The sequence below is a fragment of the Quercus robur genome, chromosome 7 (assembly GCF_932294415.1).
Source record: "Quercus robur chromosome 7, dhQueRobu3.1, whole genome shotgun sequence".
Taxonomy (NCBI): Eukaryota; Viridiplantae; Streptophyta; class Magnoliopsida; order Fagales; family Fagaceae; genus Quercus; species Quercus robur.
The window spans coordinates 35,446,834-35,471,049 of record NC_065540.1 but is presented as its reverse complement, the minus strand read 5'-3'; the positions used below and the strand labels follow the sequence as shown (position 1 = coordinate 35,471,049).

At 35.0% G+C, this 24,216-nt stretch overlaps 1 protein-coding gene across 1 annotated transcript; it reads right to left on the bottom strand.

Moving 5' to 3' along the window:
- Positions 1-21,394: 21,394 nt before the first annotated feature.
- Positions 21,395-23,976, bottom strand: LOC126693233 (protein ROOT PRIMORDIUM DEFECTIVE 1). The gene is made up of 2 exons (XM_050389142.1): positions 23,631-23,976; positions 21,395-23,539 (listed from the first exon to the last, which is right to left on the bottom strand). Exons 1-2 carry the CDS (start codon positions 23,745-23,747, stop codon positions 22,061-22,063), a joined length of 1,596 nt encoding a protein of 531 aa, XP_050245099.1. The 5' UTR covers positions 23,748-23,976; the 3' UTR covers positions 21,395-22,060.
- Between the last annotated feature and the right edge of the window lie 240 nt (positions 23,977-24,216).

Below are 24,216 nucleotides of genomic sequence, written 5' to 3'. Positions count from 1 at the left end.
TGTTTTAAAACAAATGGGTAATGAAGTGTTAACCATGAAAGTTTAAGCGCTTTGAGACTTTGCTTTTTAACATAAAGTGTTTGATATATTACCTCAATGAGTTAAGAAGTTGGGTTTAATTGTTTTTTATTGATTATTTAATTTGAAGTTGGACTATGTGATATATATATAAATATATATATATATATATATGTATGTGTGTATGTATGTGTATATAAAGTTTGTGAAATCTAAAATTTTGTTTAAATTATTTAGTTCTAGAGGTAAGTATGGGATACTTTGATGGTTTGGGTGCTATAAACTTGTTTTAAAACAAATGGGTAATGAAGTGTTAACAATGAAAGTTTAAGTGCCTCGTAGTGTCTCTTCTTTCTCTTAGCCTTTTGGTTTCTTGCAATGAGATATTCGGCTATCAACCTGCCCTACAAAATTTTTGCCTTCTCCCAACATGATTCCAAGGTAATTTTCCTTGATTATTTGTCTCTATGATTTATGAGTTTTGGTTTCTTGATTTGTTGTTGTGGTATTTGTTTATATGAGATAAAGGGTTTCATTCCATGTTTTTAATATTCTTTAACATGTAGTTTAAATGTGAATAAAGTCTCAAAGCATTTGGGCTAGTTTTAAAACTACAGCAATTTTCTTTTGAGAACCTAAATCTGTCAGGGGGAAATTTGAGTCAGCTACAATACGTGACTTTTAATAAACTATAGAAAACTTATTTTGTGCTGAATTTTTTATGGTACATACTACACATATAAGAGCTTATCCCTATTTAATTTCAAGTTAATTAGATAAATTTTCATGGACCAAACGATTTTTACAAAAGGGCTGACTTGTTATGTAGTGAATCTGAAAGTATGATGAGTATATTGGGATATTGTGGAATTTACTTGAAACCTTTGTTAAGTGGGTTGGCTTGTAAATTCTTGCGTTTTCCTCAACATTTGTTTTACTTAGCTAATTTTAATAATGGTTTGATTTAATCATTTGCAATAGTGTATTAAAATGCTTTGGTTGTGTTATGGTCATTTGGATCACTTTTTTTTTTTTTTTGGTGGCAATTGATTTTGTTTTAAACCTGAAATTTGTTACTTTTGTGTCATTCTAATTGATTTAGATTTGATGGGTCATTGTGATAAAGCTTGAATTTTGCTTTGTATTGATGTTAATGTGGGAATTTAGTTTAAGTTCTTGAATTGTGTTAGATCTGGTAATTGAGACTATTTTTTATTTGTCTTTGTAGTCTATGGCTCTATGCATTAATGCCCAAATTGGGTTTTTGTTTTTTACTTTAATTGAATTATAGAGTAAATGATTTAGTTCTAGCAAATATGTGGTAATTGAATTATGCAATGTGAGGTTGACAGCCAAATTGGGTTTGAAGTTTGCATCTTGGATGAACATATATATATATATATATATATACACACACACACAAATATTCAATAGAGATGTTTCTTAGCCCTTAGTATTTTATGTTATTGTATATTATAAAACATCTTGTATTATTGTATGTGATGGAAACAATTTGTATGGATGGATTGAATAGAATACTTGTTTTATTTTAACATTTGGAATGTATGGATCATTTTCTTATAAATGTGTAGTTGACATAAATGTGTTATTCAAGTGTGAGGAGTTAATAATGTAATGACAGGTTACATACAGGAAAAAAATGAAAACAGATGAGTAGTTTTAGTGACGAATTTTTCCATCACATTTAGCTACATTTAGTGACGAAATTTTTCGTCACTAAATATAACTGAATTTATAAAAAAACACTTTCAATGACGAAAATTTTTGTCGCTAAATATAGCTAAATTTTTCAGACAATAGTTTTAGCGACGAAAATATTCATCGCTATAAGTACCCAAATATTCTTTAAAATAGTTTTAGCGACGAAATATTTTTGTCACTAAAAAAATCTAATAAAATAAGGTACATGTAGCAACGAAATAGTTTCGTCGCTAAATAATATTTTTAACGAGGAAAACATTTAGCAACAAAATTATTTCGTCGCTAAAAGTGCTTTTATTTTAAAACAACTCGGATCTTTAGCAACAAAATTTGTTGAAAGTTTTCGTTGCTAATACTTTTAGCAACAAAACGAATTTCGTCACTAAAGGTACTAGGTGACGAAATATTGGACTTTTAGTGAAGAAAATTTTCGTCACTAAAAGTACTTTTTTTTTTTGTGGATCATGTTTACAAAATTAGTATAAAAAATTTAAAAAAAAAAAAAATCCTAATAAAAGGCCCTCAAAATTGATAAACTTTATTGAGCAACATCCCTAATTATGCAAAGTAATGCTCTTACTCTCAAATATTAGTAGATCTAATTAATAAAATTCTTTTGGTAGGATTTTCATATGAGAGTAGAGAACATTTGTTCTAGTAATATTGAATAATTTCTCTACTTATAAAGGAGGAGATCTAGCAAGTTTGAAATGAAAAAATTTGATGTCATACTCGTGTCCCAAATTCCTTCCATTCTTGTGATTACATGTAACATGTTTAAAAAATTAGTAAAGATTACTATAGGCCTTAACATTTAGTAATTATTGAGAAGAATGTTTCAGTATTTACCCTTTATATGGGAGGAAGAGGGAGAAGAGTTGCTTCCAAAGTATTGAATAATTATCCACTACAAGAATTATTTTGTAGAGTCGTATAGTATGCACATAAGAGAATCTAGAGTCTGCTGTTTCTAGCTAGTCAACCAGACTTCTAATAGTATGGTGATGCCAATGCCTAACATAAAACCTACCTAGCCAGAGTCCATGGTGAGTTCTACTCTGGTCCCTCAAGATCTGATAGAAAATTATTGCTAGTTGTGTAATAGAAAGATTTTTTTTGTTTTTGTTTTTTTTTTTTTTTTTTGGACCAAGTAATTTGGTATTAATCAGAGGAAACCATACAATATATGCTAATATATTTTGATTTAGAAAATTTGACTATCATATTTTCATATTATATGCAATGGGAAAATTAAAGAATATAAAGTTATTTCAAAGGAGTTAATACACTAAACCCACCTGTGGTTTGGCCCAAATTGGTTTGAAAAATGTCACTTTATCCATCTGAGATTACTTCCGTTAAGCTTCCGTAACCCACCTCTCAATTTGCACCATCAAAACATAAAAATAAAAATAATAAATAAAAGACCAAACAAGATCAAAAAGAGGTATTTTTAAAAAATGTAGAAGAATAATAAAATGAATTAAACCCACGTAGGCTAGATTTATTTCTAAATATCTGTATTATCATCCACAAACACATGAGAGATGCTCTCTGCGACCTTCCTTCTATGAGGTGAGGCAACGCTAATGGCTGATAGAGAGAAGTTGATCCAACCACGGCTATGGTTTCATGGGTCTTGTCTTGGTGGGTTTGGCCTTCAAGTTTGAATGGGGGTTTTGTATTTTTGGAAGAGATGGGTTTGGTGGGATTTTGTTTTGCGGGTTCTGCTTGGCTGTGGGATTGTGCAGGTAAGGTGTTTGGGTTTTTGTTGAGGTTGTGGTTTGTTCTTAGTTGATTTTTGGAGTTTAGCTCCGAGTTTGTGCAAGGTGTTTGATTTTTGGAAGCTGTGGTTTGGGTTCTGCTTGGTTGTAAGTTTCTCCTTCTCTTTTATGATCTGCCTTTATTTCTTTGTGTAAAATGTTAACTCTTATTTCTTAGGACTCTTTTGCTTTTGCAATGCATTGATAGATTTTTTTTTTTTTTTTTTTTTTTTTTTTTTGCAAAGTATTTAATTAACATGGAGCATTATATTGCAGAGACAGAGATGGAAGATTATTACAAAATGAAGAAAGAAGCAATTGCAAGTATTGTGCAAGAAACATGGCTTACTTGAGAATTTGACAAATCGTCAAATGACTGACTCCCTTATTTCTTTTTTCTTTGATACTTTCATTAACATAAGACTATGGTCCAAGGCAAATAACCCAGGTTTAACATTACAAAATGGGTTTAGCTTACCTCCAGTACTTTTTTAAAAAAGAATCTCCTTTTGTTTTAATGAGAGACTGCCATATCACCCACTAACTAAATAAAATGTGGAAATTAAAATCCACTACCACTTGCTATTGTATATTTAAAATAAAAGGACATGTCCAGTTAAAAAAGTACTGGAATTAAACCAAACCCTTACAAAATTGCTAGTTGAGTCCAACTGTGGTGAATTAGCATCATAGTAGCTATAGAGGCCATATTTAAAATTGGCTTTAGAACAACAATGAACTAGAAGGTCATTCCTTACTGTTGGAGAAAAATATCAGTTGACATAGCTTGATCACTCCAATGGGGACGCTTCTTCTTGTTGCAAATTTGTTCCAGGTTCTTGCTTCCAGTGCAAAGGTGCTTCTCAATCAATCTTAACCCAATATGTGAAAGAAAATACTTAAATTATTAAAGTGTGTGTTTATTATGAATACAATTTCACCCAAAAAAAAAAATCAGCATCTCCTTTTTTTTAGCCAATTTTCTTAATTTTTACTAAACCCACACTTTTTTATCTTTATTTCTCTTGTTTTTGTATGTTATTTTTATGCTTTGGGAGGAGAGAGACATAAAATGAGTGCAAAAATACACATTTACCCTTGTTTTTAACAGACGTGGATAGCGGGAGACAAACGGAGCTTACCATAGATGGATAAAGTGACACTTTTTAAACCACAGGTAGACAAAGTGATTTCAAGCCAAACCACAGGTGGATTTACTGTAATTTCCCCTATTTCAAATTATTATCACTCAGGAAACTTTTTTGCAAAGTATTATAATAAAATAAAATAAAATAAAATAAAAACACACACACACACATTTATAAAGAAGGCAATAAATATTTTTGTAACCTAATAGTACTTCTCCTTACAAAGGCAAAGGTCTAAGACAACCCATTGTGCATTAAGAATTTGTAGGGATTTTTTTCTCACTTTGTTTAAGGTCAAACAATGCAAGGAGTAGCTGCAACAGCTGAAGCCCTATCACATTGCCAAACCTAAACATGTAATGGGCTCTCATGGACTTGTAAGTAGGGCTGTCCATGAGTGAGGTTTGTGCCCAACCCAGACTCTACCCAAAAAATTCGAGTGGATAAAAATGGAACCCAAAACTAACCCGGAAGACTTGCCGAATCAGCCAATTCTGGTCTCGTTGGGTGTCAGGTTGTATCGGTCGATTTCGGGTTTTGTTACCAAGGCTGAGATTTAACTATATCTATCAAGAGTTGGCCTAAATTTCATCAAATAATGAAGATATCTCGTCAGATGTTGAAGGATCCGGGACACCCCTACTTGCAAACATTCCAAGGCTGTTTGCAAGGCAAATCAAGTAAACCAAAGCATGTTAGCAAAATAATGTTTTATGCCCTCTGAACCAACTCCCCAATATCTTTCCTAAGAAAAATTTCACATGGATTTGGTCCATGAAATTGGACAATTTATATGTATGTGTAATATGTATGAAAATAGATCCATAAAGCACAAAAATGTATTATCAATAATAAGGAGCGCTAAAGAAGATCCTTGTAAATAAATATATCGACCCACAATTATTCTCTGGTTGAATGTGACTTTGATGTCAATCGAATTTCCACAAACGGAATATTGAAGAATAGTATGCAAATCTCATCTCATGAAAGGGAAAGTTTTTTTTTTAAAACTAAGATTTCGAGTAAATTACAAACCATCATCTTTATTTTATTTTTATTTTTTTGGATAATTCAATAGTTACAATGGAGAAGTAGGATTTGAACCCAAGATGACTTCATTGTAAATATCAAGAAGTGCCAGTTGATATGTAAACTTGTCACCACCTACATATTTATTGTTCCCAATCATGTTGCTTGACATTCTCATCATGTTTTATTTGATATAATTAGAATCCATCCTCTTGTGCCATCCAATTACAGTGGTCCACACCACAATCCAAGCAATGATCAGGATCTCCATTAAACACATCAAAAGCAGCACGGAAGTTCTCATATGAAAAATAGCAATAGAAAAGCGACGTCTCTCGAATGTTGAGGTAAAAGGAGAATTCCCACTCTTCTTTGAACAGAAGAGTTTTAGGGCCTAAATCATCATCTCCAGATTTACAATGGTAGTCAAGGGGTTTGTTGTTGAGGTTGTTGACAATTCATACATAGTGCTTTCTAAGTTCCCAGGGTAGTAACGTAAAAGAACTACTTAGGCAAAAGCCAAAGAGAAATACAAGCACAAAAAAATAAAAATGAGATATTATCCTTGAAACCAATTTGAAAAGTTAGGAAAAAAAAGTTCATGATTGCGAAATGAGAGAGAGAACTACAAACACAATAAAATAGAAGCATTTAAGCATTTAAAGCTTTATTGGAATAGAAAATGAAAAGTTGTAAGAGTAAGAGATGTCATTTAAGGTTTTTTATTTTTACCATGGTTTTTAGACCTTGACCATTTAAAGAACTAGAGAGAGCTACAAGGTTTTTAAGGTCGAATCGAGGTTCAACTGAGATCAAACTATGATGACGTCAAAATTAATTTAATATTAATTAAAATACAAATAAATGTATTAAATGTGTAAAAATATGGAAATTTACCCTTAAAAAAATATAAATCAATTTAAACAACTTTCAAATGAATTTTTTTTTTTTTATAAAGTGAATAGAAAATAATAATATATAAACAAGCTTTAAAAAATTGTGTTTATTAATATTTCCAATAAAATCATTTTCAAAATAAATTACGAATTTCATATTCACATTTATTGATGTAAAAGCATGATTCTTGAACACAAATCAATTTAGAAAATACTATTAAGTAAATAGTGATAAAATTAAATGCAAAACTATTAATCTTGTCTGCATAACCCAAACCTTATCACGAGTACTGTGGCTGACTTAATTGACCAAGCCACTCACTCTTGGAAACCTAATCTTGTTAGATCCTTGTACCCCCCCCCCCCCCCTATAAGTTCTGAAATTCTAAGCATCCCAATCTCTAAGACAAGTTCTGTGACAAATTCTCTTATGTGGAAGTTTTCAAATTCAGGGGATTTTAAAGTTAAAAAAGCTTATGAGATTCTATTGGAAGATGCAAATGTGTCAGCCAATGCAAACCTTAGACCCCATATTATCCCTGATGTTGTGTGGAACACTTTATGGAAGGTTAGATTACCCTTGAAAATTTGCAATTTGGTCTAGATGGTAATCCATGATAGCTTACCAACTTTTCAAACTTTAAAGGGGAGGGGAATTCCAATTGCTGCCCTCTGCCCCTTTTATGACTGTGATGAGGAGTCTACTAGCCATCTTTTCCTTCATTGCCATTTTGCTAGAGCTTGTTTGTATGGTTCAGCTCTAGCCTTGCATTCTTCCTCCCTTGGTCTTATAGCTGTTCAGCAATGGATCATTAATTCCATTATTAGACATAAGAGTTTGGATGAGAGTAACTTGAAATCTTTGCAGCTGATATTCATCACACTCTGGGCTATTTGGAATCATAGAAACCGGGTGATTCATGAGGGAGTTACTCCTGATCCAATGAATGTCATTTTAACCACTCAAAATCTGTTTTGCAAGTACCAAGAGATCTATCAAAAGCATTACAGTACTGATCATAAGACATCTAGGCAGAAAATTATGGATCAAGGTTTTCATGGGCAATGGAGCATCATCCTCAAGATTTCTGGTGTCAAGCAAAGAAGAAAGAAAAGAGCTACATTTGCATATGAGGCTAGGAACAGGCAGGGTACAGTGGTGTTCTACAGGTGCAGCAACAGTGCCGCTAGATCAGTCCCAGATGTTTTGCTTGAAGGCCTTAGAGAAGCAGCTGTAATAGCTTTTAGGCCTCAGTTCAACCAAATTTTGGTTTTGAGCAATTGTAATTTTTTGGTTCAGATGTTTAACACAGGCCAAGTACTAGATTGGGAAGGAAAAACCTTGTTTGCTGATTTATAGCCCTTAAAGCAACGGGGTATATGCTTTTCCTTTCGTTGGATCCCTGCTTTTGTGCTTGTTAATGTACATAATATGGTTGTTATGGCCTCCAGTGCTCCCATGCACTTCCAATGGCCGCAGCACCTAACTTTGTAATGCTCTGTTTTCTGGTTGTTTATCAAAAAAAAAATATTAATCTTGTAAAATTAAAATAAATAAATTATAAATTTTATGGATGACACAAGAAAGCCAACCAGCTCAGCTGTTAGTGCACTAGACAAAGGTCTTAAATGCGTGGAGAGAAAGTTTATGGAGTGAAAGTCATTGTCTTCAATAATAGGTAACCTAAATGACAATAATAATAGGAATTAGAAGACTAAAAGACTCCAGAAAAGATATTTAACTAATAACTAATAGAGAGATACTACATTTACAACATTTTCATAACAAATTATAAGTGATAAGTTGTTATTAATTCTAATTTGAATTCACAACTAAAATTACATTTTTGCTCAACCATAACAACAACGTATGATTAGGTGTAAAAAAATATATTTTGGACATAGCATTTCTCTAACTAATTACTTCTTCTCCTTTTTTCACCACTTCAGCTACCAAAAAATTTATGAGTACAAATTTATTGTCTTAAAACCATTATGGGAGAAATTTATTGCCCTAATAATAGGCTTTATTAAGAAGTAATAACTATTATTTTCTTTGTTATTAGGTTGCTTAAATGAGAATGAAAAGTTATGAAGAGAAATTTATTGTCTTAAAATATATATGTGAGAAAAAAATTTTTTTTTTTTTTTGAGAAGATATATTTGAGAAATTAATTGCTCTCACATGGGCTCTGTTAGGAAATAATAAGTAATAACTCAAATGAAAATAAGAAGAAATAGAGGAGTTCTAACACATATTGTTATCTTATGATTTGTCAAAAGGACACGTGTCATGGTTGTATGCATCCATATATATTTACGGAAAAAATACTCATAAACCCCCTGAACTTTGAACTAATGGCCAAAACACCCCCCATGAACTTTTATATTGGCCAATTCACTCCTTAAACTTTACACTGCTGCCAAATCAGAACTTCAGTTAATCTTCCGTTAATGTGCAAATGGAATAGTCACGTAAGTGTCTTGTGTACTTTAAAAAAGCCAACTCATCAATACCATGAAATTGAATCCCAACGGAGAAAGAAGAAAAACATTGGTCTAAGAGCATCCACAATAGTGGATCTAAATTTTTAGCTTTTTAGCTGCACAAAAAGTCACTTTATCTATTTTACCTTCTCACACCCTACAGCAATGGAGCTATTTTACCTTTTAACACAATAAAATAATATAAACACTACAATAAAATAATATTTCATTCAACCACCAACACACCACCACAACCACCATCAAACCCATAAAAATCACTGCACACCCACAACCCTACCGTCCGCATCAAAACCAATGAAGAAGAACAAAACAAAAATCCAGAAAAATCAACACAGCCAAACTAGTGAAGAAGAACAAAACAAAAACCCAAAAAAATCAACACAGTCAAACCGAAACCCATGCCTGATACTCTGTCCGATTCGGTACCGACCAACGAGACCTGCGTCGATCATCAATCAGTGATCATAAACAGTGATGATAAGTGCAAAGTGAAACGGAATGCTCCGATTAGAGGTGAGTCGGGTAATGTGGGACCTAATCGGAGCTAAAAACGGAGAGAGAGAGAGAGAGAGAGAGAGAGAAAATGATGAAGATCGGCAGAAGTGGTGGGCGATGACGATGACATGTGCAGTAGTGGGCGATCGACATGGGACGGCAACATGGGCGATGATGATGAAGATCCAGAATAGATCGGCGAAGCAGAGAGTAGATAAGGGAGAGAAAAAAAATGAGAAGGAAAGAGGAAGAAAGAACAGAAGCCGAAGAGAGAGAGAGAGAAAAAAAAGAAAGAAAGAGAAAATATTTTTTTAATGGAAGAGGAGAGAGAAATTTAATAAAATAATTTTTTTTTTAGCTCTTATGAACCGTGCACATCTATCAATAGATGTGCACTGTAGCAATGGAGCTAAAAAAAATAAATTTAGCTCCACTGCTAGGTGTTGATTTTGGGGTTTGAGGAGCTAAAATATAGCATTATAACAATATAACACCACTGCTGTGAGTGCTCTAATCGACACAGAGCAGAGTGAGAGAGACGGTAGAACCACAACCACCACGATGTCCAATGCTTTATCCTGCTGGTGTCTCGCCGTATCACAGAAACCTCAATCCAAAAATTAAATCAAACCTAATACAAAAACTAGCAAGTGAATATGTGTGTGTCTATATATATACATATTCACCTTAAGATCCATCTTTACAAAAGCTACACCTTATTATGGATAGGAGTTTAGATTTAGTGGTTGTAATTGAGTTAGCCAATGGATTGATGAGGGTAAATAGACTGAGAGAAACAAGAGCTCACGCCGTTGTTTGGATTGGCAATAACAGCAATGTTAAAATTCACGAACAAAAGAGAACAGAGCTTGACACAACAAATGGTTCAAACCCTTATGGAATCACAGCTTCAGGTTCAACAATATCAACATCACCAGCGCTTAGGAGAACGGCCATGCTCTGGTTATTAAGGTCGGTTCAAAGCGAACACTGAAAGATAAATAAATCGGCTTAGTTTGTATGCTTAGTCCCACCGTGCCGTTCTACAACCACCATTGTCACCGCCTCTCACCTCTGGTATTTTTTCTCTTTCTTTCTTTCTAATGCAGTTTTGTTACCTCTGGTATTTACCAAGGTTTTTCTTCTTTCTCCGTTGGGTCTCAATTTCATGGTATTGATTTGCTTTTTAAAGTACACATGAGAGTCACGTGACTATTCCATTAGTACATTAATGGGAGATACACTGGAGTATTGATTTGGCAGCATTATAAAATTTAAGGAGTAAATTGGCCAATATAAAAGTTCAAAAGGTGTTTTGTCCACTAGTCCAAAGTTCAGGGGTCAATGGGCATTTTTTTTCTATATTTACTCTATAGGTGATAAGTACAAGTAGAGGTGGCAAAATCTAACAAGACTCTTGAACGCGACATGAAGTTAACAGGTTATGGATTGAGAGTTAACTGATTCATGTTATATTCGAGTTGACACAATTAACCCGTTTAATAAACGTGTCATATTTATATGGTATTCGTGTCCAACCCACAAAACCTATTTAACCCGTCTGACCCGTTTAATCAAATATCATTTTACCAATATATCCTTCAAAACCGTAAGTATATAAACTTATTGGTTATTGTGGTTTATTTTCTTTGACATATTATGAATGATTATTTGTGATATTGAGTATTTTAGTTTTGAATGATTATTTGTGATGTAATTATTCGTTGGTTTTGAATTTTTTTTTTTTTTTTTTAAATCTATCTATTTGGTTTTTTGTAGTTTAGATCAATTGGGTTAATACTAAAAAAAAAATTTTTTTTTTTTTTTGCTTTGATAAAATATGATAAACAAGTCAACACGATTAACCAGTTTAATAAACAGGTCATTGTAAGATTGAGGAATCTTGACCCGCTTAATAAACTTGGTAAATTAGTGTCGACTTATATAATCAAAAAATCATAAATTGACACGACATGATCCCGACACACAAACACGAATTGTCTTCCCTAAATACAAGAGTCTTCCATTTCTCTTGGGAGATATCTCTCTCTCTCTCTCTTCTACTAGATATCAACTATTGTAATGCAGAAATTCATCCGTGGAAGGTATTTGTGGACGGCGCTTCAAATGCTATGGGGGTCGGGGCTGGTATTGTCATAATCATCCCTGAGGGCATACGATTGGAACACTCCTTCAGATTGGGATTCAAAGCCTCAAACAACGAAGCCGAGTATGAGGCCCTACTGGCCGGTTTGAGGACCGTATTGCATATAGGTGCAAAAGATATAGAGATTTATTCGGACTCTCGGCTGGTTGTTTATCAAATCACAGGAGACTTCGAGGCTCGAGACTCTCGAATGAAAGCTTATCTAAGTGTGGCCTGCCGTGCACCGGGCACGAAGCGGTCAATGGTCATGACCTTCCTTGACACCATCCTTCCGCCGGGTTGGATAACTTCAGCCGACAAGGCAGCCGCTTCAATCACTGGTTGCTGGGGCTCAGCGGGCGGATTCTCGGGCTGCTGCTGCTCTTGAACAGGGTCCTCTTGTTGGATAGCTTCGTGGGCTAACTCTCTAAGGCGCCGAGACACGCGTTCCGCGGACTCGTCTCGCAAAGGGGCTAGCTCGTCCGAGCAGGTGAAGCGGTGTCCAAACTCCCTCGCCTCCCCGGTTGTAAGTTTCGGCGGCAAGAAGTTTGCATATCGGACGTCTATGTATGACAACAGGGGGCTATCAACTAGAAGTGCCTGCTTAAAGTTCTGCCAAGTGGAGTAAACTGGCTCTACTCCGAGGATCAGGTGCGAAGCCCGGAGTTGTTCGTCCCAATGCACGTATATCTTAGAACGAAGGATGAAGTTCAAATCCTTGGCATGGACGGTTCTGATGTCCGGAACAAACACTTTGCCGTCTGCAAAAGAGCAAGTGTCATATCAGTATCTGATAATAAAGATTTACTTCAGTAAAAAGAAAAGGAAAAGTGGAGGAAAACAATTAGATCAAGGGATTGGTACAAACCCACTTCGTGCAGTGAAAGGGGGCAAGGGACGTCCCCGGCAAACCAATTGCCGCGCACCCGAACGAACTCCCCGGCGGAGTTCCTGTTCGAATCAGGTAGGCATGATATCAGCCGTACCCGATTATCTCTTGTCTTTAGGTAATAGTTGGTAGCTTTGTTCCCACAGAGGCTATACATATGGTTAATGTCATGGTAATTTAACTGTAAATCAAAAGTATGGTTCAACCTACTGACGCAGCTAACTACCCGGTAAAAGTTGGGGGGAAGCTAGTCGGGACACAGCCCCTAGTACCTAAGTGTATCTGTTAAAAGGGGATCCACGGGGAACCTAACCCCGCCTTCTAAAATTGACATCAGAGGAAAGAAGGCTATACCTAATCCTCGGTGGAAAGCAATATCACTCTCATGGCAGTAAGCCACTTCCACGTCATCGGGAATACTAAATGTGCTCCTAAAGGTGGCCAAGGCAGCCGGAGACTCTAGAAGATAAGAGTAACCCATCTATAACGCTTAATGCTATGAAAGGGAAATTGAAGAAATAAAGTTGAAGGAATAGGAAAGGGAAGAAAACTTACTTTGGGTTCTAAGGAGGAAAGGAACACTGGGCAGGTGAGTAAGCGCACAGAGAGTTGATCGACAGAGAGTAAGCGCGAAAAATCAGAGGTGGAGGAAAAATGAAAGAATGTTCTGAGGGAAACTATTTATAGAGTCAAAAAGGGGGGCAAAGAAACGTTTAATCAAGCAATAAATGGGCACGATTTACGAACGGCCCTGCGAATACCAAACGTAACCAATACGCGCGCCGCTTCGGTTCACGAACCGTCAAGCAATAATGACAACTGTACCTGACGCCGCGAAACAACACGTCTTTTGAGATGAGCATTAATGAGAAACCATAACCACAAGTCCCAGGCCATAAGATCTCCGAGGTCAAAAAGCTCGGCCAGCTCCTTGATTCTTCCCAGCAACCGGGTATGAATCAAGGGGAGGCTAATGTACGGCACCGAGATCCCAAGACCCATATGGGCCCTAGGCCCAGGCCCAACGGAACAACCCCATTGCCCTAAGCCCTTCTTGAAACTGCCTTAGTGGAAAAACAAGTTTTGGGCCTTGAATTCTAAGAAGTGTTCGGCAAAAGCTTTCCCGAACAAGCGTATGAACCGTGTTTGGGAAAATCATGAAATGCTCGGGAAACTGCATTACCGAGCACAATCGACTAAGCTGGAACCAAGTTCCAAGGCCATAATTGTTGCATCCCACTCTCACCTAAACACCCACTTAAATCAGATAATATTGGACCTTCAATAGCACTAGCGGTGGCTGTAATCATAATCTCTCCACTAACCTTAGCTATAAATAGCAGAAGTTTGGGAAGAGGAAGGGGTTCAGAAAAATAGAGAGAGAAAACAGTCAAGGAAAAAGAGAGATTGAGTGTTGCTTTGAGTCTCTCTGTCGAGAACGACCCAGAGTAGGAAATCTTGAAGCCCACTACAAATAAATTGTGAGCCCAAGTGAGTTAAAGCCCAATAGTCTCATCTCTGGTTCCCACAACTATCATCCTTCAGTGCGCCTTTACAGCATTTTCATAAACAAATCTTGTCTCCTGTCTACAGCATACTTCTTTTAATTATCCAACAAAGAAAAATTAGATTGCTGCAATCAGCTAGCCAGCAACATCAATTTTGTTTTCTCTCCCTTTTCTTCTAATTCGGATGGCCCAAGAACTGGATCTTAAACTCAAGAAGCCATTTAATGCCATTTAACAGAAAAGATCACGACTCCAGAATGAAGAAGAAGACAAAGTGAAATGACATACACAAGCCAGCTATCATGAACATAATTACACTCAAAACTGTATTATAAGATAAGGGTCCGTAGGCATAGCAATATAGCATGCTGTATTATCTGTTTGATTTTCCTTTGACCCATCGATAAATTGACAATGCAGGGACTGCTCAGTTGACCCAAAGTTGAACGAATGCTTAGGTACAGTATTATTGACCCACGGACTGCTCGTTTAACCAAATCGGAGAAGCAGTTTTTGCAGCCCAAAGTTTGTGTTCAGACAAGCTGCGCACCTCTGTAGAGCTCTGTATTATAGTATGTTTTTATAGCAGCAATATATTCCTTGGCTGCCCTAGTGTCCACAATTTTGGTCGCCCGAGAAGGTAAAAATTGTTTCTTGTCTTATCTCTTCTTCCTATCATAATTTTGTTCCAATCAGAACAGAAATGAATAAGTATGTGCAACATCGCATCATTAATCCATCCAAATTAGCTCAAATAACCTTCTTGGTGTCCAAATGCATAAAATGATTCTCATTCAAATTTGTGCCTCACATATATAGTCAAATAGAGGAAAGAAAGGAAGTAGCAAATCAAACTATTTCAATATATACCTGAGATATTTGGAACTCTTAAATCAACTCTGGCAAACCATGAAAACGATTTTTGTTTTTGCTGTTAGATGTATTAGTATTCCATCTAATACTTCATCCATTTGAAGTGCGAGTCATATATCCTTCTCTAAGTAAAGAGAGGTCAATTTGTTTCTAGATGAGATCTCCTCCATAGTAATTGTCATGCCAAAGCATAAAATATCGAGCTTATCAAGTTTTCTTATTTTTTATTTTTTTATTTTAATTTTAAGTTACACATGCAAGTAGTGAGCTTTGAACAACTTGCGACACCCTCCACCCACACTTGTGAGAGGAGGAAATGTCATTTGAACTATGGCACATTGGCAAGCTTACCAAGTTTTCTTTATAAACTTTTGAAGAAAAAAAAAATAGTAGCAAATTGGTTCTTTTGTTGGGACTTCGGACATAAACCACTTTCATTATGTTGAATATTGACTCAAATTCCTAATTATTTTTTGTTTGGGTTTCCTTGACATAGAAGGAAAGGTTTTTTCCTTGGTGTTGAAGAAATCATTTACTTGGTGTGAAAGACATTGAGTCTCCTTAACATAAAAGGAAAAAGGTTTTCTTGTTGAAGAAGAAATTCGGTATTCCTTATCCATCAAGAAATAGGATTAGAACCTTATAAACAGGCATTATTGCAAAAGGTTTGGTGGCTTTTGCCCAAGTTTCCTCCCACATGAGAGAGTAGAAGACTCCTAGAAGAACATGAGTGGGCTTCTTAGAAGAGTAGTTTGGTAGATTTTTGGGTTGAAAAATTACCCATGATTGTGGGTCGAAAGTTTATTTGTTTTGTGAGTATTAGAGAGTTTTTGGGTGTATTGGCACCTTGGAATTGTGAGTTTGTGTTTGCAAGAAGAGAGGTTTGCTATATGTTGGTGAGATTTCTAAGTGTTGTTTGTGTGAATTGTGAGCGTTGTGAGGATTGCTAAGAGTCATTCTAATCCATATCGTTGATATTGGATATTTTTGGTTGGCGTTGCTCATGGACATAGGCAAGGAGTTGGCTAAACCATGATAAATATTATTGTCTCTTGTAAATGTTTTACTTTCTTGTTCATGTGAATGTTCTTCCATTAATCCCAAATCATAATAATTGATGTTAAAGCTTCCGCTATCACACGACACATTACAATGACAAAAAATTTCAAAAATAAAGAAAACATGAAATGATCAGAGTGATAGCAAAAATAATAAGATGGAACCAGATAAACAAAACATGTCAGGGATTAAACATTGATTTACAACGAAATTCACAGGGAACTGAAGCCCACTTAGAAAGAAGAAATTGGGTGGAAATTGAAAGAGACTTTGGTTGTTTTTTAAAGACTTCAGTTTTTAATTATTTAGTTTTCATTTGAATAGAGGACTGTCAAAGAATTTAAATGAGAATACAATTATTTCATAATTTTCTTTTCTTCTCTTAAGTTGGATGATTCATAACTATTTATCTGAGTCCACACATCAGGTGTTTATCTCAATTCTCGACTCCATGGGTCAATTTGGGCTGTAGATATGAAAGAAGACAAGCATTTGGGGTGCAAGGAAATCTGAAACATTGTGACAGCTGAACCTTTACTAGAACATTGAAATTCTATTTCACAAACACTAAAATGACTATAATTTTAACAAACACTAGAATTTCTATGTTCTACTTAACATTTATTGTAAAATTATTGCAAAAATAATATTGTTAAAGTATCAAGTTTTAATTGGTTTTTATGTAGACCTACAATTAACATCACTTTTTACATATCTTTAACAACTTGTCACCTTTTTTTCCTTCTCCTCAAGGTAGGAGCATTTTCCTCTCACCCTGGAGAGTATTTTTTTCCACCGAGCAGCGCCGCCAAGTGGACCTTCACCCCATTATTCTAATATTTTCTTCTCTGCCCTCTGCTACCTACGACCCTCACCCCCTTTTTTTTTCTTCTTTGTTTTTATGCTACCTAGGACCCTCTACTGCACTGACCATACAAAACATCCATAAACACACCTATTTCATTTCTTTGGTGCTCAAAAAAGATATTTAGTTGCCCTTGAAATTCATTTTCCTTCTACTTTTATAGTTGAGGTTATCAAGTTGTAGGTACACAAAGGTTGTTCAAATTCTTCCACCCAATGTATTAAATGCAAATTAACTTTTTTTATGGGAAATTATGTGAATTTTATGGGAGAAATTTATTGTCAATAATTGTATGAAAGAAAGTAATCTTCCCATTGACCAAAAAATAAAATACCTCTATTCTACAATCAATATTAGAAAAGTTACAGAAAAAAAAAGTTCATGATTATGGAATGAGAGCCAGAACTACAAACACAATAAAAGAGAAGTGTTTAGGCATTTAAACCTTTATTGGAATAAAAAAAGAGAAATGCTATGTCTACAACATTTCTACAATATTTTTACAACAAATCCTAAGTGGCAAGTTGTTACTGGTTGTTTTTGTTGGGGCAAAAAAGTAATCTTAGTGTTAGTTTTAAATTTGAACCAATAACAACTAACCACCCATGATTTGTTGTAAAAATGTTGTAAAAATGTTGTAGACGTAGCATCTCTCATAAAAAAATGAAAAGTCGTAAGAGTAGGAGATGTCATCTAAGGTTTTTTTATTTTTACCCCTTTCACATTGGCTACTAAAATGTTTATGGAGAGAAAGTTATTCTCTTCAATAAAAGGTAGCCCAAATGACAATGATAATAGGAATAGAAGACAAAAGGATGCCGGAAAAGATATTAAGCTAGGGAAATTATGAGTATAAATTTTTTGTCTTAAAACCATTATGGAAGAAATTTATTGCCCTAATAATAGGCTTTAATAAGAAGTAATAACTATTGTTGTCTTCATTATGAGGTTGCTCAAATGAGAATGAAAGTTTATGAGGAGAAATTTATTGTCTTAAAACATTTAATGAGAAATTAATTGCTCTCATATGGGCTCTATTAGAAAATTATAGGCAATAACTCAAATGAAAATAAGAAATAGAGTTCTAACTTCTAACACATGTAATCTTATGATTTGTCAAAAGGATACATGTCATGGTTGTATGCATCCAAATATACATTTACTCTATAGGAAATAGGTAATACAAGTAGAGGTGGCAAAATTTAACACAACCCGTGAATGCAACACGAAGTTAACAGGCTATGAATTTGAGACATAAGAGGCTTGTGTCATATTTGGATTGACACAACTAATCTTGTCATTCCTGCCTCTACATACCGCATGCTTCTTTTAATTATCCAATAAAGAAAAATTAGATTGCTGCAATCAGCTAGTCAGCAACATCACTTTTGTTCTCTCTTTTCTTTTAATTCAGATGGCCCAAGAACATGATCTTCAACTCAAGAAGTCATTTAATGCCATTTATCAGAAAAGATCACGGCTCCAGAATGAAGAAGAAGAAAACAAAGTGAAAAGACATACAATCCAGGACGGACTCAGGATTTTACATTTAAGGGAGCCACAGTATAAGCAAATAAAATAAAATAAAGAACTCCAAATAAGCATTTATATAGTATTAACAAATTATAAATACACAAAATCATTGTTTCTTAATACATTAAAAAAAAAATTAATACTAGGCTAGTTGTTTTTTTTTTTTTTTTTTTTTTTTTTTTTTGAAGTTAGAGCATTTACAATATTGGTGCTAAAAAATTTAGTTTTTAGCACCTTAAAAAGCTACTTTATATATTTATACTACTTCACTTTACAATACACCTAACATCAAATATTCTATATTTTTAACACATCATTTAAAATAATATAAACAACTCATTACAATAATAAGGATGAAAAAGAATTTGAGTTTTTTAATTGAACAAAGAAATAATTTTAATAAAATATTGTATTTTATTTTTAACAACTTGCTACAGTAAACTGGTATAAAAGTTCAAAAAATTTAGTTTTAACTTCTCCAATAACACATGGTTTTTTGGTGGTCAAATAGTTATACAGAATTTGACAATCAAAATCAAATTTTTTATGACCTAATTTTTGCTAACTTATTTAGAATGATCATTCCGCACATACTGGCACTAAATCAATGATTCAATATATTCCTTGGCTGCCCTAGTTTCCTCAATTTTGGTCTTTCTTCTTTATATCTTCCCCATTCTCTGGGCCTCAGACTGAGGTAAAAATTGTTTCTTGTCTTATATCTTCGTCCTATCATAATTCTGCTCCAATCAGAACAGAAATGAATAAGTATGTGCAACATCACATCATTAATCCATCCAAACTAGCTCAAATAATTTGCATGGTGTCCAAAATGCAAAAATGATTCTCATTCAAATTTGAGCCTCACTTACATAGTCAAATAGAGGAAAGAAAGGAAACAGCAAATCAAACTATTTCAGTATATTCTTGAGATATTTGGAACTCTTAAATCACCTCTGGCCAATTCTGTAAACGATTTTTTTTTTTTTTTTTTTTTTTTTTTTTTTTTTGCAAATAGATGTATTAGCATTCCATCTAATATTTCATCCATTAAAAGTACGAGTCATATATCCTTTTCTAAGTAAAGAGAGGTCAATTTATTTCCAGATGAGATCTCCTCCATAGTAATTGTCATGCCATGGCAGAAAATATCGAGCTTATCAAGTTTTCTTTCTTTTTATTTATTATTTTAATTTTAAGTTACACATGCAACTAGTGAGCTTTGAACCCATGACACCCTCCACCCACACTTGTGAGAGGAGGAAATGCCATTTGAACTATGGCTCCTTGGCAAGCTTACCAAGTTTTCTTTAGAAACTTTCGAAGAAAAAAAATAGTAGCAAATTGGTTCTTTAGTTGGGACTTTGGACATAAACCACTTTCATTATGTTGAATATTGCCTCAAATTCCTAATTAATTTTTATTTGAGTTTTCTTGATGTGGAAGGAAAGCTTTTTTCCTTGGTGTAGAAGACAAAGAATTTACTTGATATGGAAAACATTGAGTCTCCTTGACATAAAAGGAAAAAGGTTTTTTTGTTGAAGAAGCAATTGGGTATTCCTTATCCATCAAGGAATAGGATTGGAGACTTATAAATAGGCATTATTGCAAAGGGATCGGTGGCTTTTGCCCAAGATTCCTCCCAAATGGGGAGAGAAGAAGACTCCTAGAAAAACATGAGTGGGCCTTCAAAGAGTAGTTTGGTAGATTTTTGGGGTTGAAAAATTACCCATGGTTGTGAGACGAGAGTTTGTTTTGTGACTACAAGAGAGTTATTGGGTATATTGGGTGTATTGGGACTTTGGAATTGTGAGTTTGTGTTTGTGAGAGGTTTGGTTTATGTTGGTGAGATTTGTCAGCGTTGTTTGCGTGAGTTGTGAGTGTCATGAGATTTGCTAAGAGTCATTGTAATCCATATCATTAATATTGGATATTTTTTGTTGGCATTGCCTGTGGACGTAGGCAAGGAGTTGGCCAAACTATGATAAATATTGTTGTCTCTTGTGGATGTTTTACTTTCTTGTTCATGTGAATGTCTTCCGCTAACCCCAAATCATAATAATTGATGTTAGAGCTTCCGCTATTGCACAACACATTACAGTGACCAAAAATTTCAAAAATAAAGAAAACATGAAATGATAAAAGTGATTGCGAATATAATAAGATGGAAACAGATAAACAAAACATGTGAGGAATTGAACATTGATTTACAATGAAATTCAAGACTTTGGTCTTTTTTTGAAGACTTCAGTTTTTAATCATGCATTTTTCATTTGAATAGCAGGGACTGTCAAAGAATTTAGATAAGGATACAATTAATTCATAATTTTCTTTTCTTCTCTCAAGGTTGGATGATTCGAAACTATTTATCTGAGTCTTCACATCAGGTGTTTATCACAATTCTCAACCCCAAGGGTCAATTTGGGCTCTAGTTATGAAAGAAGACAAGCATTTGGGGAGCAAGGAAATCTGAAAAATTGTGACAGCTGAACCTTTACCAGAACATAGAATTTCTATTTCACAAACACTAAAATGACTGTCCAAGCAAGTGTTTCAGAAATTTGGACAACCAATAAGAAAAACAACCAAAATATGATAATGAGCAGACAAATATAAACAAAAATTGTAAAACTCTAAGCTAGTGGGCTCACAGCCTCACATACAAACAAAGAACCAAAAAATGAAATAGCCATGAAGAAGCATATATTGAATTTCCAGCAAGTAGATGGAAACTAGCAAAAACTTCAGGGCCTTATTGTTAACCAAACAAGAAACAAGACATTATGTAATTTTATTATTATGAGCAAATCAATTGTCACAAACACTATTCCCCCAAATGGTTGAGAATATAAAGCATAAACCAATACCGGGATTAGATGATAAGTTGGAGATAGAGTTTATTCACCATAAGATATGCAAAGAATAGAGATTTCTCCAACAAGTGAATCAACAAGCCTAGATAGACCAAGAATTTAACCTGCTTTGAATAACAGATTTTCGGCTCTGCACATTGTTCTGTAGTAAGGCAGTTCTTACAAATAACATGACAGAAATATACCCAAAAAAGTATGTCAAGGGATATGTCTGAAGCTTCTTTAGAGAAAAAAAAAAGTTTCAACAGACATAGCAATATTTAGCATACAGGAGGAACCATGACAACTTTCAAGCAAATGATAAATGCTTTCGCTATAATACAAGGGAAAATCTATGCAGATATCATGAGATAACCAATACTTATTATGAACAAATGTTCTTCCAGTGCTAAACAGATGTTTACTGAACCAATCAATAAATTCTATACCCAGGCCATATTCACACATACAAGCATACAATCAAGACAGAGAATTTTTAATGAATATGAAACTTACCATACTCAATGTCCAAGGTGAGTTACTTGACTCTTGAGTGGATCATTGTCTGATGGAACCTTCTTGAGGTCCATGGCCACAATCTGACCTATTCAAGATTATGGGTCATTGTTGGACCTATTCACATATACACACTTGCTGGAGAATAAATGTTGACCATCATATGGCTTATTTGATTCAACCCTCAATGCAATTTTCACTTTCACCACTTCCTTTCTCATTGAATTCAGTAAACTCTGATTACTCACTGATTTCACTCACACTGTTATCGGGATTTTCATTGTCAAAATTCTCCAAAATTGGGATAACCCAGTCACCATCTCTCCTACCTCCATCTGCCGTACACCCTGCAGAACTACTCAGCTCCTTGATTTCCTTTTCAGCTGCCAGTTCTCGAGTACTTCGACAGCCTTGCAAGACAAGGTCCAACAATTTCCTTCTAATAACATATATTGGATTTGGCTCGATCAAATGCCCTTTACTATACACCTCTCTAAGAAAAACCGTTTGTGCATTCCCTTTAGTAGAAATGTAAAAAATTCCAGGGTTCTCCAAAAGTAGTTCACGCACATTAACTTCAATAGCAAAATCCCTCTTGAAATGAGCTAACCGTTCAACCTCAACCTTGTTCTCCACCATCAAGCTCAAGAACTCATGAAGAATCCCAACCGCCCGCTTCTCAAACTGCTCAATCCCACCACAAGTTCGAACCTTTACAACCTCTTTCCTATCATAAGGCTTCAAATAAGGCAGCCTTTGCCAATTCTTCAACTTATCTCTAAACCCTGCTTCTTTCTTAAACCCTGTAGGGAAATTGATAGGAAATGCATATTTGGTCTCGAACTCACTCAACCACTTCTCTCTATACTCTTTTTCCCTCCAAAATTCAACCTTTGCAACCCCCACACTCTCATCTTTATCAACCAATTCAACTATCTCCAACCCAACCAACCTAAAATCAGCATTATACTTAGCCAGAACTGAGTCACGAAAATCCTCAGGCAAACCCAATTCCCTTCTAATCAATCTCAAAGCATGAACACCAAGAGTCCCATTTACAGACATCATTAACAACTTCTTTACACGCTGTACAGCTTCTAATTCACATTCTTTCACAACTCTCTCTTCCTCTTCTATCAAAGCCTTCATCTTTTGCCTAACTCTACAACAAAGATTCCTCCTAATTGGGTGTTTAAAAACCTCAAAAACATGTGGGTATTTGTTGATAAATGTGCCTATGTTGACATTTAGTCCAACGATGTTTTTCCACCTGGACATGAGTTGTAATGAAACGAAGGGACCACGTTTTTTGTTTGACATAAGTTGGTGGAGATTGAGGATGGTTTTGAGTTTTTTGAGGTGGGTTATTAGTTCGTCTAGCTTTGGGTCTCTGACTCTGTCCTCTAAGCGAGTTCGAGCTGAGATTACTGGCTTTTTGAACCTCTTTTGGGTGAAGGAGTTGAAAGGGCCAAATGGGCATTTTTGTGGGTCTGTGAAAGGGAAAGAAGAAGGCGTAGAGCGAATGATAATGGGTCTGACTCTATATAATGCCCTCATGATATTTGATTCAGAGAGAGAACCTGTTTTTGTGTTGAAATGAAGATGCGAGCGAGGCTTCTTGATACTTGAGTTGTTCTGCTGAATCCGAATCCGAACCTGGTGCCGTTTGGGCAAAACAACAGTCGCGGAGTAAGAGCCTCTGCACAATTTCTGGCTAAACTAACCCAAAAAAAAAAACAAAAACAAAATCAACAAATTTGCAAACAAAGTCAGTAAATCACGATGAACAGAGCATCGCATGAGAGAGAACTGCAAAAATCAACCCAAACTGAAGGATGTAGATTTGTTCAAGGAGGAGCTTGGTTGGCCATGGAAGTTTGAAAATAAATTTCCTATCACCACCAAAATCAGCCCACAACAGTGGCATAGCAATCCCAGCAACAAAAGGAGCGAGTTCACATCCGCGTCAGCGGTGCGGCATGGTGGACGGCGCGGCGTGGGTTGGTAGACAACTTGTTGAGATCGGCGGGCGTGGCTGTGAGAGAAAGAAAGAGAAGAGATACAAAAGGAGACCAGGAGAGGGAGAGAGAGATAGACGTGTTACTGTTAAGGGAACGGAGAAAAGTTTTTTTTTTTCCTCAAAATAACACTCATTTTTAATCAATTTTGTTAGTAGCGATGGTTTTAAAAACCTGTACGGTGAAAGAATAGATCGAGAAGCTAATTATCAGTTTTTTAGTCCAATCAATGGTTAGACCGGTGACTTTAAAAATAATTTAATTATTATTTATTTAAATTATATAAATAATTAATAATTTTTTAATTATATATAAAAATATATATATTAACAAATGTGTGTTTCCAGCCCCTATAGGGAGAGAGAAAAATACAATCTC